A 16,750-nucleotide genomic window follows, 5' to 3' on the forward strand; every position below is an offset into this window, starting at 1 on the left:
AAGAATAAAAACCAGCTCAAATCCCATCATGGGAAAGATAAGCGCAGTATTTGATATCCATATTTTGCCATTCCACCGACCCATTACTTAAGACTATATAGGGGTTGATGCCTCGAAAGTTGCGTTAACGTTTCATTATAATATTCCAGCAACAATGGCATGCAGTTCATCAAATTCACAGGAAGTGTGTTGGACCACTCCTCAGGACCGGCCTTTATGTGAAAGGTGTTGAAAAGCCCTGGTTGTGAAATAGCTCCCCTTGTGAAATCACTGATTGATGCCCTTTTTCATTGTAACAATGCTCCATTGCCACAAAGGTCGTAATGGACTCGAAAAGTTTCCCTCACCACTTTCCAATAAACTCATATGTAAAAATGAGGACTAGACTGACAAAGACCATGTTAAGGGACTATTAGAAACTTGAAAAAGTAGAGCACGGCTCTTACATGTTCCATCAGCCATGAGTGGCTCTGGGAAGATAATTAAGTCAGTCGCCCATAATTATGAACCCCAGGCGGTCATTCTCAGAAGGATAGGAATATTCCTCCCGGCTGGAGGAGAATAGAAATGGAAATTGAGATTGATAGGATAGCCCAGAGAAAATTGGAAATTGAATATCAATGGGGGCTACCCTTTCGTATAAATATATATTGAGTGTAGAGATTGAATACCAAACACAAATGCCATATCTTCAAAATATCATTGCACCAAGATATACACCCTTTCCTCTGAAAATTTACTGGTAATACTTCACGAAATAAATCAACTGACATCGACCAACTACGATATTTTCTTTTTGTTCAATCATCTGCTAAAGTTAATTAAATGGTCTCGGAAATCTCATACCTCAGTGGGATGGCAGGAGAAAGTCAAAGGCACCAGCATACACACAGAAAAAAGAGACCCCACTCTCCAAAAAACAGATAAGCTCAAAAGAAATATGATATGACAGCTGGAATTCGTTGGTGTTCATCCTTCCAACTACTAGCTGGCCGGCGAGTGACATAAGTACGGCTGAGGGACAGAAAGCCGTGTCCTCCACTCCCTATGGTCGTGTATGATAGAGCACAGAACGGGAAGGTATTTCAACCACGACATGACAACATGTTGGGTCAACTCCCAGCGCGGTCGATGAATAAGGGGGGCCGAGGGTGTTGGTTTATTGAATTCTTTTACCACACTTTTATCAAGATTCGTCACCAGCAAAATCCCTCAAAAACCTCGAGGTTCAGGCGCGGCGGAGAAGACATGACTCCAGTGCCTTGAGTGCCAAAGGAAAACAGAAAACAAATACCCACAGGTATTGGATCAGCTTGTCTAGCGACAACAACGATATCTTGAATGGAGTGTGGGTTGTCTCGCTCGCTTCGCGCGAATTGCACAATTCAATATCCTCCACACCATATTGGATTTGAAGTGAATTGGAAAAGAGAAGTAAAGAAACCAAGGAGAACTCGACTCATTAGACGGTGTCAGAATCGTTGATTCAACATGGCAGGAATGGTAAATTTCTGGTTGAATGAAGAGGAAAGACGGTGTACAGATTGAGAGAAGAACTCGAGCAAATAGACCGTACTTCAGAGTGACGTTTGCAAATAAACGGCAATCTGTATGCATGGCATGGGGCTCTTTTGCTGGTTCTCGTGGGTCCATACATGTTGATTTTTGCGGGGTTACAGTTGGACATACTTTTTGATTTGGAGGCTAAGTTGAATGTTGGTGTAAGTTGCCTCGGGCCCACTTTTTGAAGCCATCTAAAATAAACCAGTCTAACTAGCTAGCCGAGATATCTTTAAATAAAGAAATGAAAAAGAAAAGATAAAGAAAAGAAAAAGAAAGAAAAGAAAAGAGAAGAGAAGAAAAATAAGATAGGGGACATGTGATCAGGGTAGCAGTAGTATCTGTTGGAGCCGAGGCTTCCTATTATGGACTAGCGCACCACACAGTAGTATATAGCATCCCTGAGATAGCCACCAAATACAACCACTTTAGACGTCCCACAGTATCCACTTAACTACACCACACATAACTATTACTAACAACATGTCTGATTCAACCTCACCACTCAACACTCGAGCTAGGGTTAGATTAGGGGTAGATTATTAGATAAAATCACTTCCGCCAAGAGCATAAAGATGTGATAATCATAACACTCATCTCAGCTGGAAAAACCTTCAGTGTGTGTTAGCGCTCATTACAATTACATACACCGGTCTTACCTCACACATTATCTCTCACACATCTTTATATGCTCTTGGAAGTAGTGATTTTATCTTCTTTCTCAGACTATTAAGAATCCTTAACTAATTCTAATTCTAACCCTAATCCTGATTTTAACCTATCCCTAACCCTTATGTTGAGGGTGGTGAGATTGAATAAAGATGTATTGTGGTGTATGCGCAGACAGTGTATTCCGTAGATTATGCTTATTCTAGATGGGTTAATAGAGTCATGGTTTTAAAAAAAAAAGTGGGCCTTTCTTTTAAACTATGTTCAACTGTTTTCAGATCTTGCTTTGGAATTTTTGGTCCTAATGATCTTGAAGAGAAAATTGAAATTATATCTCTTTGTTCTTCTCAAAACTGAGCCTCTGCAGGATGCAGTTTTTTCCTCAGTATGGCAGACACTATTATTCCTCATGCTGATAGCTGCCAAGGATACACCAACATCCATACCTTCTAAACTGTTCCAATGAAATTGGCCCCATCATGCCAGTGACTCCGGAGTAGGATGAAAGACCAATATGTCATCTTGGGACCTGCATCAAAGCAACATAAGGGGGGCAAAATGAGCAGAGTGAAAAGGTTATGGAGTCCTGTGTCAAACTGTCCTGCACAGCCTATAGATCTTGGAGTCCCCAAAAGTCTCTCCACTATGGAGTATGCAAATGGATAAATGAAAAGAAGGGAATTAAGCTGGCTGACTGATTGACTGATAATTGATTGGCAGTCAAGTACTCTCCTTGCAGAGCGCTGAATACAATGGTTGTTTGCTCCAGCAGTTCCATCTGTCTACGTGGCAGCAGCAGCTCAATGCCAACGGTTTCCAATCATTGAATTTGAATTTACGCACAATGTCAACAGATGGGGGAGAGGTGGGGGAAGAGGGATTTTTACATTGTCAATGCATTCAGAAACAAACAAAGATATCCAGCAAGCATCTGTAACAAAAAAATGCAGAAGACAATAAAAAATAATATAAAAATAAAAAATAATATAAAATACAATACAATACAATATTTACAACCCTTAATTTATGAAGCAGAATAAAAATGTTCAAGAACAAAGCAAGATTTCAGCGCCAAACCTTGGAAGTGCTTAGGAATCTCGAAAACCCTTCCACAGTTAGCTACCACACAACGTGCCAGGTAATGCTCCGTACTGTATTTAATTTCATGAAATACCCGTGGAGGATTGGGAGGTTGCAACATTATCCATTCAGAGATGTCCTCGTCTGAACCCTGGGCGGCTCCTGAGTCTTTTCTTCCGGCATTTGGCTCTGCCAGCATCCCATCAGTCAAAGGGCTGCCATTGGCAGGTGGAGTGTATTTAGGTTAAACTAACGTAGAGGATCTCAAGTTTCTCCAAACCATCGAATTGTGGCTTGTCTTGGCGCAGCCGAGGATGGAAACAAGGTTTTTTCGACAGCGCTGAGAAGGGTTTAGCGCCAGGCACAAATCGGGGAAAAAGAAATTGGTTTTTTCATTGTTGCTGTATCGTAAATGTTTTTAATGATGGTCAGTGGAGCTGTCACAAGGGGGTATTGTAATTTTTCAGTACAAGGAAGCCCACAGGTACCAAAGTACCCAAATACTGGTTCGATCCATTACCTTTCGGGATTTCCGCCCAACAACCAAATCATCAGTCAGGCACACAGGCCGGTGACCACCTGGAGCCCCGAGTTCCTGGTGGTCAGCAAAGAGTGGCAGCTCCAAGGTTGCCAGTTAAAAATGAGAATCCCAACTCGCCCCTCCCCTGAGTCAGCTCAAATGCCACGCACCAGTGGTAGAGTGTAGTGCCTTGTGAGCTGTAGGTCGTTGCACAGTGATAGACACGCGGTGTAATTACACCCGCCCACAGTCCCCACGCCCGCTCCCAGATGGGTGTTGTTGGATGTGATTATTGGCTGGGCCAGCTTGCTCTGCGCCCTGGTCCAGGCTGGATCAACCTTGAAACTTTCCAAATTGGCGGCATGGATACGTCAACCAAAATCTGTCTATATCATTGATTTAGTTGGATGGCAGGCTACCTGTGTAGGCAAAAGGAGGAGGGAGGACACTCACTGCCAAGCACCACACCCCAACCGCCCCGGGCAACGTACTGGAATTACCGCCTAACCAAGCTAACCGCCTTAATTACCGTACCCTCCCTCTCTGCGTGCTCGGATAACGTAATATGGGACATCTGAGCTTCTCCCTCCTTCCTCCGCCCTTTTTGTTTTCTTCCCCTTCTCTTCCCCCCCTTCTGAGCGTTATTTTCTATCCCTTGTCCACTCCCACCCGCTAGCCCCGACTTCACCATCCCCGTTCCTTTTCTTCCTTTTCCCTCCGACTTGGAAGAAGGCAGTCTCTTGTCTTCCTCTCACGCTCATTCGGAAACCCGTGCTGTTGCTGTTTGATTTCCGTCCCTCCCTATCCCATCTCTGCCCCGTATCGTACTTCGCTCTTTGGTGTCTATGATCAAAGCGACGATATACACCTCTACACAATCACCACCGCTGTGCGCGCATCGAATTCATCTCCAACTTCAACTGGTATAGAGGCAAACTCGGCTCTCCAACTGTTTTCGTTTGATATCTGCAATGTATGTTATGGTGTACCATCTCCATGTTGACATTTTTGCCTCTGGATGTTCGCGATTGGGATCATCTATCACCTGTGACAACCGGCCACATGATTTTCAAAATGGTTGTCCCCTATCCCAAAGTTCCATCGTAAACATTGGGATGGTTTTTACTTCTCTTCCTCCCCTCCATCATGCTGTTCTTTTACCTTGTTATCAACACACTCCTTTTAACAGCTGATCTCCCAAATAGACTCTCCTCGCCCTTTCAAGCAAAGGGATCAATCAATTGATCAAGGCTAGCCCCGTCTCGACAAACCAACCAAGGGGTCTCCGAGAGACCTCGTGCCAGTCCTTACTATCAATTACGTGCGACTTGACGTCAGTACGGGCATTTTCTTTATTTTGAATCTACAAGCGAGCAACAAGGCTCCCAACCATGAAGTTCACCACCTCCGTCGTTTTGACCGTCGCTGCAGCCGGCTCTCTCGCCGGTGCCCAGCCCCATAAGCATAACAATGTCCATCATCATCATCATCACAACCATGTCAAGCGTGCCCCTAATCCCGCTACGACTGAAGTTGTTGTTGTTCCAGGACCCACTGTGTACGCCTACGAGTTGGATGGCAAGATTATCGACCCCAAGGAAGCCTGTGCCGGTATCCAGGACGGCTCCTTAAAGTTGTCTGACCCCAACATTCCTCAAAACGCTTGTGCTACAGCATCTCCAACCAACACAAGCCCCAAGGCTGCTCAATTCTACGAGAAACCAAACCCAACCCCAGCCCCAACCCCGTCTCCTACCAAGGAAGCCGCTAATTATAACGAAGAGCCCAAGATTGAACTACCTCCTATCTCAATCCCAAGCATCTCCGTGCCAGTGGACACTAAATACCCAACCGAACCCGCCAAAGGTGGCAATGGCGTCGACATCGACTTCCCTAGCGGAGAGATACCCTGCTCTGAGTTCCCTTCCGACTACGGTCCCATCTCCCTCGACTGGCTGGGATTGGATGGCTGGAGCGGTCTCCAGTTCGTCACTGTGCAGGGCCAATCTGTCAGCGACATCCGCACTGGTATCAAAGGTGACAAGTGCGAGGATGGAGCTATGTGCTCGTACGCTTGCCCGCCTGGTTACCAAAAGTCGCAATGGCCATCCACCCAGGGTGCTACTGGCCAATCCGTTGGTGGCCTGAGGTGCTCTGATGGCAAGCTTTACCTCACCAACCCCACCCTCTCCAAGAAACTCTGCATTAAGGGCGCTGGTGGCGTTCAAGTCAAGAACACCATGGACAAGGTCGTTGCTGTTTGCCGTACTGATTATCCCGGTAAGTTTTCTATGTTTTGTATTAAACCATTTTCCCGCATAAAAAAGCCTGTTACCTAACTAGCTATACTCCCTTAGGCACCGAATCCGAAACCATTCCCCTCTCCTCAAATCCTGGCTCCACACTGGAACTCACCTGTCCTGATGCCGGAAGTTACTATAAATGGAAGGGCATGGACACCTCCGCCCAATACTACGTGAACCCCAAGGGCGTCTCGATTCAAGAGGGCTGCCAATGGGGTGATGGCAGCAAGCCAACTGGCAACTGGGCGCCCGTGAACTTGGGCGTTGGCAGGAAGAACGGTGCCGTTTGGATCTCTATCTTCCAGAATAAGCCAACCACGAATAAGAAACTGAATTTCAAGGTTGAGATTGTGGGTGATAACTTGGGAGGTAAGTGTAAGTATGAGAATGGGATGTATCATGGAGCTACCGGCTCGAATGAGGATGGATGTACTGTAAGTTTTCTCACTCCTTTCTGTTATTTCATTTTGTTACGCGTTTAGGCACGTCGCACTACCATGCTCTTTACCTATGCTGACAAATCTTCTTCATGCAGGTCCAAGTTATGTCCGGCATGGCAACATTTGTCTTCAGTGATTGAATTCTCAATTCTCATTTTAATTAATTATTTATTCAACATCATTTGTCGTTTTACTCATTTCTAGTTTTCTTTCTCTTCTCTCCCTTCTCTTCTCCTCTTCACTTCACACTGCTGCTGTTCCAGCGGGATCTCAAGGACAAGGTCGAAAATACACAATGCCATATCCATCCATCGTTTACCATAACTGAGCACATAGCAACTGGGTGATATTATAAACAACAAAAGATAGCAGAAAAAGACAACAACACCAAGACTTTCAATACAGCTACCAATCCAAAGCCAGATAAATGCACGACCAAGTCTTCTTCATGACAATGAAGATTCCCCGATTACCACGCGCCTATGCGCCCATCTGCATATATATCTGCATATTATCTCCCTCTTCTCGGTGCACGCTCATGATATGATATGATGTCTTGAAAGAAAAATCCTGATCTTGTCTCTGCTGGAATATGTATCTCTGCCAATCCCCCTTCTACAAACCCGCTTCCATCCACTTTAATTATGTACTATCCCTTTTAACTGAAGAAAATCTTTTTTATACCTGTGACGAATGCAAAATCTTATTCTTTTTCTTTATTATCCAAATAAAACTAACCCCATTCACGGCTTTAACCGTTCCCATTCCTTTGCTCCTGCAACCTCGGCTCATGCTTTTCTTGTTTTTATTTATTTTATATATGTCTTTACTGTGCACCGTACCTGCGTACGCTTTTTACTTGTATTACTTAGAATTTTTATTTATTAGGGGTTTCCCTTCCCTCTTTTATGGTATTAGGTACTTGAGTGAATGGGAGATTTATACTTTTTATTTATTGGCTTTTCTTTTCTTTTCTTTCGTTTTCTTTTTGTAGAGATGGAGTGTTTTTGTTGGCAAGGAGAGGATATTGGGGGTTAGGAGGAAGAGTAAGTGAGATGGGTTAGAGGCTCACGTATGATAGGGATATGATTCGGAGATTTTTTTGCAGGGCAGGTTAAAATTTGGAGAAGATGATTCTTCCCCCCCTTTTCTTCTGCCATTCCTATCACGAGCTCTAATTTTGATAGCGAGGAAGGGGATATGATTTCTGCATTCAGGAATCGAGAGCAGGATGTTCTTCGACTCGTTTCCCGGTGCTGTATAAACGAACCATCCTTCCATATGGTGGATGAACATGCTTCGTTCTAGTGAAGAAAAGCTACAAACACTCTTTCCAGTGGCCAGCAATCGAAGAATTGTAGTGGATGAGTTGCGGATGATATTGTTATCCATGAAGAGAAAAAACTTTTTGATCAATTGCTCGGATCGGAGGGTCATTAAGAATGGCCCGAGTCCGCTTTTGTCTGCAGAATCCGTTTCACCTTTTGCTTGCGAATTGGATTATCAAGAGAACAAAAGAAAAAGGAACGTTGAAGCTTACGTTGTATGCTTATTCTCTGAAGCCCATTTTTCCTCCCATGTCACCTCCCAAAATGGGTGTTTTGTTGGACGAGGAAGCTCTTCTTCTCGTCCTTTTCGCATAAATATGCAAGATTTGAAAAATAATTCGAAGGTCCTCTTCTATCATAGAATAGGGAACTTGAGAAGGGCATCTCGTTCCTCTTCAATCTCGTCACTCGCCCTGTCGTGAAAGCTGAGAAGCGAAAATTTTTCTTATTCGGTGGGAAGTTGGCTGGGTTTGTTGACTTCTTTTATCACGTAAATATATATATATATATATATATATATATTGTTAACTACACACCATACATGCCTAAGAACATCTACACACATATGCCATTACCGTATCCTTGAATTCACCTCCTGAATTAGACTACAGAACTCTCTCTTTGCCATATGCATTTCATTTCTTCTTCAGTGGCAGGCAGGAAGAAGGAGAAAAGAGAGAGAAGTCAGTTCGTCGCAAGTTGTAACCTCATACCGGCCTCGAGAAGCATCTATCTATTTGCTGGACCGGATCGTCTTGATAATTCGGATACCCCATCCCATCACAGAGGTGATCTAGACATCCCGGCTCGTTTCCCCATTCTATTCCCAAAAGCGTTGCTCCTTGTCACAACATAACGTACTCTACACCTCTACACGGCGGGGGGTTACATTCCGCCGCTCCACTATGGTCTCCCGTTACGGATAGCTTTTCTCTTGCACCAGCTAGAACTGTGGAACAAAGCTATCAAACAACATATTCCTGCCATGGATATTCTAGAGTTAGCCTTTGCAGCGCAGGACTCAACGAGTTTTCGTTTTCTCTATGGACAAAAAGGGGCTCTTTAATTGGGCCATGCTCTGACCCATTGATCGGCTTCCGACAAAACCACGCAGTGCTGTCTTGTATAAAGAAGGGAAGAAACTGAATTGTCTGTATCCACAATTTATTGGAATCAGATACGTGGTTTGGCGGGTTTTTTTTTTTTTTTTTTTTTTTTTTATCTCATCGACATTCGCTGCAGTTTGCTTGGAAGATTCTATCATCACTTGCACTTTCAAGAATGCATGGATGCTGTATGTCTTTTTCTCTGAAGCTTACTTGGAAGGGGAAGGGAGGTAGGAGGGAAATGGGAGGTACATAGGCCAATTCAATGCATAACTGATAGTAGATACTCAGGCCTAGCTGATCGTTTTAGATATTCGTTCCAATATCGAACCCAAAACACGAGAGTATCGAAGGTGTCAACAGAGAGTAATCCTAGTAGGTGTCCTGCAGCTCAATCGGACAAAATGGCACAAAAGAGTATATAGCCATCCATATAAGCGAGAAAACGGGGTAATCCAAACAAAACTACCACCACACCCTAAAACCCATCCGCCACAATCCCCGCCTTCTTCTCCTCCTCCAACCTTTCCCTATTAGCCCTCCACCACCACCCATCCGTCACAGCATTTTTGTCATCTCGCTCCCCGTCCCAGACCCTCTCTCCATCCCATTTCCCATCCCACGGCTTCGGATTCAAAATATAATGCACATTTTTAACATTTCCATCCTTCCAGATCTCGCTATGAACACCTTCCCACCGCAGCGTCCTAAGCGCATTATAGATATAAGGTAGCGGCACCCAACGGCCGGGAAACAGATCTGAAAGCAACGACTGGTCTGCGAATTCGTAGGTGGATGTCGCTGAGGGGGTTTGTAGGATGGTTAGAATTTTATCGTAGATGGAGCTGCATGGGTTGACGACCTGGAGGCCACCGTTTAGAGCGCCTAGGCCTGTGGTTGATGGGGCGCCTTGCGTCTGTGCGCTGGTGGGGTCTGCGTGTTGGGTTGTTAAGGCGCAGTTTGAGGGGATCCTGTATCGGGTTGCGTCGTTAGGAAGCGGTTATATACGAATTTCAGGTTTTTCTTTTCTTTTTTTTTTTCTTTCTTAAAAAATGAATAAATAAATAATGAAGAAAGAAGGATAGAGGGGGCGAGGACATACCAATCCTTGGGATAATGTGGCTTTTTCAATGGGTTACAGACGCACGCGTGGGTCGCAGCGAAGACGCGCGAGCCATCACCTTTCAATTCCGGATCGTCGAGTTCCAGATCCATTAATTCGTCCATGTTTCGCAGGACCAGCATGTCACTGTCCAGCTGGACGACACGGTCATACTCCACGAGGGAGAAGGGAGTTAACTTGCTCCAGCAGTCGTAGAAGCGGATGTCATTGCTGTAATCCTTGTGGATAGCCGGGAGGAGGTAAGGAACATGTCTGCTTGGAATACCCCTGGCTTGTAGGGCGAGGTGCCCGTCTGGTGGGAATGAATCCGTGTAGAGTGCTACGAGGGGATATTTGGACCCGACTTTTTTGAGGGAATAGTCTAGAGTCAGGAGCCCAGAGAGGTAGGCCGTGTTGGTGATAAGGGTGGTCCAGACTGTGCGATATATTCATTAATAGAAGGTTCCGAGAGGAAAATATTACAAAACAGGACTCACCCTTTTTATGCGCAGGTCTGGGCGCGGGGCTGGTTACGAGTACTGGATTTCCCATTATGATTTCAATATGCGTACTGTGCGCAGTTCTAGCGGAGGCGGAAAGCAGTATGAGTGGACTCTGGATGAAAACAAGACAAGGAGTAGTAGTCGTGTCGTTTCTTCTCTCACAGCGACCGTGTTCTCTGAAGAGATGGCATTCAATGGGAGTTGTAAGCAACCACGGTGAAGCGGGGGAAGAATTGTCGAAATCTCCTACGGACAGGGTGGAGAGGCAGCCAACAGCAACATATTCACGAAGGAAACTCGTTAATAATGTAAGCTTAAGCATAGACCGTATTAACAGAACATCTGCCCCACAATGCAACACATCCTCCTTTTCTGCTTGTAAATATCTCTCCCGTTTTACCCCTGTTTTAGGGGCGGGCCGTTGGGTTCTTTTACTTTTCTTCTGTGGGAACGTTTAGTTGACTAATTAGATCGAAAAAAGGTTTGCAACTCATCTTGATCACGTGGTGTAAAACAGATCCTTTCCCTTTCTGGAATAGCGTCAGATCGGTCGATACCAAGTCGATCCCGTGACTTGGCGAGTCGCGATGATGACTCAGCAGCTTGTTGGGTGGAGACCCGCGGACTCACTGCTCCATGAACCATTATGACAGACGATTTATATTGCTTTGGCTTGGAACATTGGAGGAGAGGAAAGCCTCGTTGGTATTTGGGCTTTTCCGGTTCCCCGCAGCTTTGGTTCCCTGAGCATATCCTGCTGTCTGCTGCACCCCTGAACCCTATCTACTTGGTTTCCTAGCCGCGCATCGCGAGGCGCCGTGGTGGAGCTGTTTGAACGCGTTGAGACCAACCAAGCGTGTGTTTCTTGACTTCTGGCGTCTGCTCACCCCGTCTCCTTAATCTTTTCCCACACAACTTCATTTCCTCAATTCTCCTCCTTTCTCTCCCCCGTCGAGAGGTCCTCTCTTGCGCCGGATTTTTGTTTTTCGTTTTTTACCTTTGTTTGTGTTTCTTGTTTTCTTTTTTTTATTGCCTTCATTTTCCTTTTTTCCCTTTTTAGTTCACATCTTTGTTACGCCTCTAAATGCTGTAAGCGTGAGCTTCGTTATATAGCCCTTTCCACAAGCCATTGGTCGACTTTGACGCGATTCGTTCAGAGTATAGGATTCTGGAAGTGATAGACTTCTCGATTAATACGTGTTTTTACCTTATTGCCTGGGATGGAGTCCTCTCCTCCAAGAGCAGGCACTCAACTGCCTCCTGTGGCCGGTGTGAAGAGGCCTGCTTCTCTCCTCCCAGCCTTCGAGCCCTCGTCTTCCCCAAGTCTTCCTCGGCCATTCAAACGGCTGGCACGAGAATCCGGAGACGATGCATCAACGTATCCAACCCCTGTTCCCACTTCGTCTACTGCAATAATGACTTCTTCCCCTGTTCGCACCAATCCACGCCGCCATGGTCTTACAAGAACGCACTCCATGGCTTCCGAAAGAGCTCCATTATCTACTGTTCCTTCGATAACATTGCCCCAGTCAGGGGAGTGTATTTTAATGGGTAGATCCAGCGGTTCTTGTCATTTTCAGTTATCAGCCAGTCGATTGATCTCACGGGTACATGTACAAGCCGCATATAAACCCTCAACCAACCCCTTTGATCGAGATAGAATCGAGATTCTTTGTACCGGATGGAATGGAATCAAGTTACATTGTCAGGGGAAAACGTATGAATTGAACAAGGGCAAAACATTTACCTCTGATATCAAAGATGCGGATGTCATGATCGATGTGCAGGATGCTCGAGTGTTGGTCCAGTGGCCGAGACAGGAACAGAAAGATTCCTCCTCGACCATTAACTCAGATCAAACCTGGGAAGAGGCCTCTCCTGTGAGAAAGCTTCGTACCGCCTCACATCCGCTCCCGAGCAGTCCTCTACGAAGCCGGGGACGGCTGGCTTCGCCAATATCTCCATCTCCTGCTGTACAAGCCCTCCTGCCTTCTGAAGCTCCATTGATGACCCCCAGCCTCTCAGTTCAAAGTGCCGTGGTTGTATATGAGGATGAACCGTCTCCTAGTCATGGTCAAAAGCTCTCAAGCTCGGCCTCTCATGCTACACAGGTAATTCCAAATCCTTTCAACATCGAGAACCGAAAGACTTCCGTGTCTGGTTCCTCCGAGGGGAAAGTGGAGGATCTATCTGAACATGACGAGGAAAACGATCCCATCATCCACTCTTTCGGGCCCTTTGGCGATAATATACTTCCCCGTCTGGCTTCATTCTCTGCGAGAGAGTCACCAGTCAGGTCTCCTCGTGTCCGCACGCGGAAACCACCCGTCCCACTCATCCCCCATGACGTCGCTAAACCTGCTGAGGCAGACGATGGTGACTCTCTCAAGGAGAAGGTACAGAACCACATCGTGAATCAGCTTGCCTTTTCTCGATTATCATCCAGCCCGCTGTCAACGATTCTCAGTCACCTTCCACCCGAGCTGTGGAAGAAGACAACCACCTCCGACGGCGCCTTTTCAACCCCGGAGATCAAATCCATTATAGAGTCGACCGCATGCATTGGCAAAGTGAGCCGGGAAGGCAAAGATGCCGCCGGCAAACCTCTTGAAAGCGAATATTACTATATCCCCGATTTGGATGAGGATGAGAAGCGAAAGGAGGCTGTTGTTAATGACTTGATGAAGCCCGGTCTGCGGAGTTGTAGGAAGCAACACAAGGTTCGATTTCTTCCACATGACTCATCCCTTTCACCAGCATGTGCCCATTTCGTTCGTCTAGGTGCATTGGTTTTATTGACTCGATTTCATTCAATAGCAATACTACTGGCGAAAACCCAAATAGTCGAGATGCGAAGAAATCCTCCCGTTCACTTGCTCAATTGATTGATTAATTTATATTTCACTCGAACCCTTGAAATGGCCGGATCCATGAATCACTAGCTGACTGATTGAACTTTCCTCCCTCCCCCATTTGAATGCCATTATGTCAGAATATTCTTGTTTTGCTCCCTTCCCCACAATTCTCAACTTCTTATTCCCATAAGCCAAAATGGCAAGAAAAAAAAGAAAGAAAGAAAAAAAAGAAAAAAGAAAAGAAAAGAAAAGAAAAGAGAGAGAGAGAGAGAAGAAAAAGAAAAAGAGAAAGAAAAAGTAAAAGAAAAAAGAGTAAAGAAGAAAAATATTCATTTTTCTTCTCCCCATTCTTCTCCATATAGCTTTAGCACTAGCATAGCGTTGTTTGGGCACCTATCCACCATTTCTATTAAAACCCCACTGTTTTCTCTACTTTTGTTTGTTTCCCCTTTTCATTTCCTTTGTCCTTAATCGATTTAGTTACCTATCTTTCCCTATCCACTATTTTTATCCCCAAGGCTAACCCCATGATTGCCAATACCCTTCCCAACCGCATGTTCCCCCAACCCTGTATATGCCCCTCATGATATCATCATAGCCTAGTTCCCCCAATTAATCACATCACCCGCAACCCAGCCACTTCCACTTACACAGCTGCCAAATCACAAACTGCTATGTATAACTGTTTACTTTTTCAATTCCTAGTCTAATGCAGGAAGTTGTATCGACACCCCCCCCCCCAACCCCTTTTGAACCGACAAATTGAATTGAGGCTATCTCTGGTAGAGTATGTAAGAATGTACTGTATGTAGCAATTAGTTTGGTTTTTCTTAACCTTTTCAAGTAACCAGTTTATCTCCTTTCAGCCAGCTTAACAGTAAATGTTTATGTGTCGGGACACATCCGTCATGTGACCTATTTTCCACCATATATAGTTTATATAGTCGTTTCTCGTAGTTAGCAACCTTTGCAATCAACTAAGCTTGCCATTCTGTCATTATGTGTTTGCTCGAAAGGCTCGGTTCCCAGTTACGTCTCAAATCACTACTTCCAATTACACGTAACGCTAGTTACTCAGGATACGGCAGAGGCAGCACCTTGAGCTCAACAATTCTTGCTGACTTGATGTCTCTGCTCCAATTATTACTGACTGCAGAGGTAAATGGGGGAAGCTCATTCGGATAAATATCCTTGCTGGGCCGGGAGACATCATTCTCAGCCGAGTTAATTATTACCCCTTTTCTGTTTCTGGGATGGCAGCATGTGAGTTATATACAACAGAGTTATCATTCCAGTTCAACTTTGTGCTTCTCAACACCTAGGTTGATTTGCGGTTATGATCAATGATATACCCTTGGGGTGTGCATAGTTTCCAGCCAATTATGCCTCGGTCCATTCAGGTCCGCCCGGGGCAGTTAGTTATACCCGAACTCTAAACCATCTGGCATTAGCCTGTCCTGGTATCTCTTGGGGAGAGATGCTGCAACGTGTGAGGATGCCTGGAGTCCAATCATATGGGATCCACGGTCGTCAAAAGATGCGCTGTGAATGTTATTTGAATTGCACTTTGCCCGAGCTGATCGAGGGGCCATGAATCATGGCTAAATGAGCCATGGAAGAACTTAAGAAAGATTTCTAGTACATTACTAAAAGCACATCCTGGGGATCTTAACCACCTTCCATTGAGCTATATATTCAGTGCTAAAAGCTCTTAATTCATGGGAGTTATCTATTATACGATGCACAACTTGCCTTGGTTCCTCGGATCGTGGGGAAATCCCCGCCCTGTTTGTCGAACGGTGGCACCGACCGGGTCACTTCCTTGCGTTAACTAACCATTCCCCGTGCAGCAGAGATATGGAAGCAAGCCTTAAATTGTACTGAGATTCTAGTTGCTTTCTTTCCCTCTTCATAAGAGCTATCCGTGGTGCCTCTTTTCCCAGTATCTCTCTTTAATGATTCTGCATTGAAATATTATTTGGCCTTCTAAAACCTCCCCAGCAACCCGGGAAAATCACATTCACTCTCCTGTTTTCTACACTCTTTTCATTCTGCATATTGAGTTGAGGCATAGCATGGCGACAAACGGAGATTATCCCCTGATCGAGGTGGGAAACAAGAATTTTGCCGAAGCTGCTGTTGTGATCATTGGCGCTGGCATTTCTGGCAAGTTGGATGGCACCAATATGTAGACCTGCAGGTACCCTGATGTCACTGCTAACCTTCGGTTTCTGCAGGAATGTGTACCGCGATCAACTTGTTGAATAACAACATTCACAACTTCGTAATCATTGAGAAGAGCGGTGGACTTGGCGGAACGTGGAGGGATAACAAATATCCCGGCTGTTGTTGTGATAGTACGTCTGCTTTGGGAGAAGTTGCTCTCTTTTGTATGAACGGGATGGGGTATTTTTGCTGATAGTTTGCAGTTAATTCTCATCTCTACAGCTATTCCTTTGAGCAGAACCCAAATTGGTCAAGACTATACCCGAATCAGGAAGAAATTCTGGTACGAGGCTATACCCCTTCCCCGACTTCTGAGTTCTCATTTAATCAGCTGTGACTGATGTAATGGCAATAGCGGTACCTCCATGGCGTAGCCGAGAAATACAAGCTGTTCCGTTTCATTCGCTTCAACTCTGCTGTTGAGGAAGCTAGATGGGACGATAAAACTCGAAAATGGAAAACAGCTATTAAAGTAGGATTAGGTTCGAAGGATGCGGAATTTATAGATCACTATACAATCATATCTGACTTCCTTGTTTCTGCCGTTGGCCAACTCAATTCGCCGTCATATCCATCAATTCCCGGAATCGAAGATTTCCACGGGAAGATGATTCACACGGCTCGGTGGGATTGGACCTACGATCTGAAGGGAAAGCGGATTGCTGTTATCGGAAATGGTATGGCTCTTCCAATATTCCGGCGTCATCGCGATTTCTGTTCCTTATTTCTATAAAACTAAAGCTTGCTTTTCACAGGCGCAACGGCTGCACAAATAATCCCTGAAATAGCGCCCGACGCTGCTCAGCTAACAGTGTTTCAAAGAACACCCAATTGGGTCGTACCCAGACTGGACACTGCCATATGGAAACCGGCTCAAATCCTGTTTAAATACTTCCCCCTTGCCCTCTGGAAAGTACGCGCCTGGATGATGGACATCCGAGAAAGCGTCCACGCCACCATCGCAGACCAAGACTCCAAATGGGCCGAATACTCCCGAACAGCAAGCATCAACATGCTAAAAAGGCAGCTCCCCAACCGCCCAGACCTCTGGGAGAAAT

General features: G+C 45.3%; 4 protein-coding genes across 4 annotated transcripts; 3 read left to right on the forward strand and 1 right to left on the reverse strand.

Moving 5' to 3' along the window:
• Positions 1–5,220: 5,220 nt before the first annotated feature.
• On the forward strand, positions 5,221–6,712 carry PAAG_00175 (SUN domain protein (Uth1); the record flags this gene model as incomplete). Its single annotated transcript, XM_002797590.2, has 3 exons — positions 5,221–6,109; positions 6,187–6,566; positions 6,668–6,712. 3 exons carry the CDS (start codon positions 5,221–5,223, stop codon positions 6,710–6,712), a joined length of 1,314 nt encoding a protein of 437 aa, XP_002797636.1.
• A 2,772-nt stretch (positions 6,713–9,484) lies between these two features.
• On the reverse strand, positions 9,485–11,256 carry PAAG_00176 (glycosyl transferase family protein; the record flags this gene model as incomplete). The annotated part of the gene is made up of 4 exons (XM_015843927.1): positions 9,485–9,977; positions 10,109–10,544; positions 10,606–11,013; positions 11,115–11,256. The coding sequence occupies 4 exons, from the start codon at positions 11,254–11,256 to the stop codon at positions 9,485–9,487; spliced, it is 1,479 nt and encodes a 492-aa protein (XP_015700262.1).
• A 575-nt stretch (positions 11,257–11,831) lies between these two features.
• PAAG_00177 (hypothetical protein) lies at positions 11,832–13,496 on the forward strand (the record flags this gene model as incomplete). Its single annotated transcript, XM_015843928.1, has 1 exon — positions 11,832–13,496. One exon carries the CDS (start codon positions 11,832–11,834, stop codon positions 13,494–13,496), a length of 1,665 nt encoding a protein of 554 aa, XP_015700263.1.
• A 2,045-nt stretch (positions 13,497–15,541) lies between these two features.
• On the forward strand, positions 15,542–16,711 carry PAAG_00178 (hypothetical protein; the record flags this gene model as incomplete). The annotated part of the gene is made up of 7 exons (XM_015843929.1): positions 15,542–15,654; positions 15,704–15,725; positions 15,763–15,823; positions 15,896–15,975; positions 16,048–16,369; positions 16,448–16,605; positions 16,658–16,711. 7 exons carry the CDS (start codon positions 15,542–15,544, stop codon positions 16,709–16,711), a joined length of 810 nt encoding a protein of 269 aa, XP_015700264.1.
• Between the last annotated feature and the right edge of the window lie 39 nt (positions 16,712–16,750).

The sequence above is a fragment of the Paracoccidioides lutzii genome (genome assembly GCF_000150705.2).
Source record: "Paracoccidioides lutzii Pb01 unplaced genomic scaffold supercont2.1, whole genome shotgun sequence".
Classification (NCBI taxonomy): Eukaryota; Fungi; Ascomycota; class Eurotiomycetes; order Onygenales; family Ajellomycetaceae; genus Paracoccidioides; species Paracoccidioides lutzii.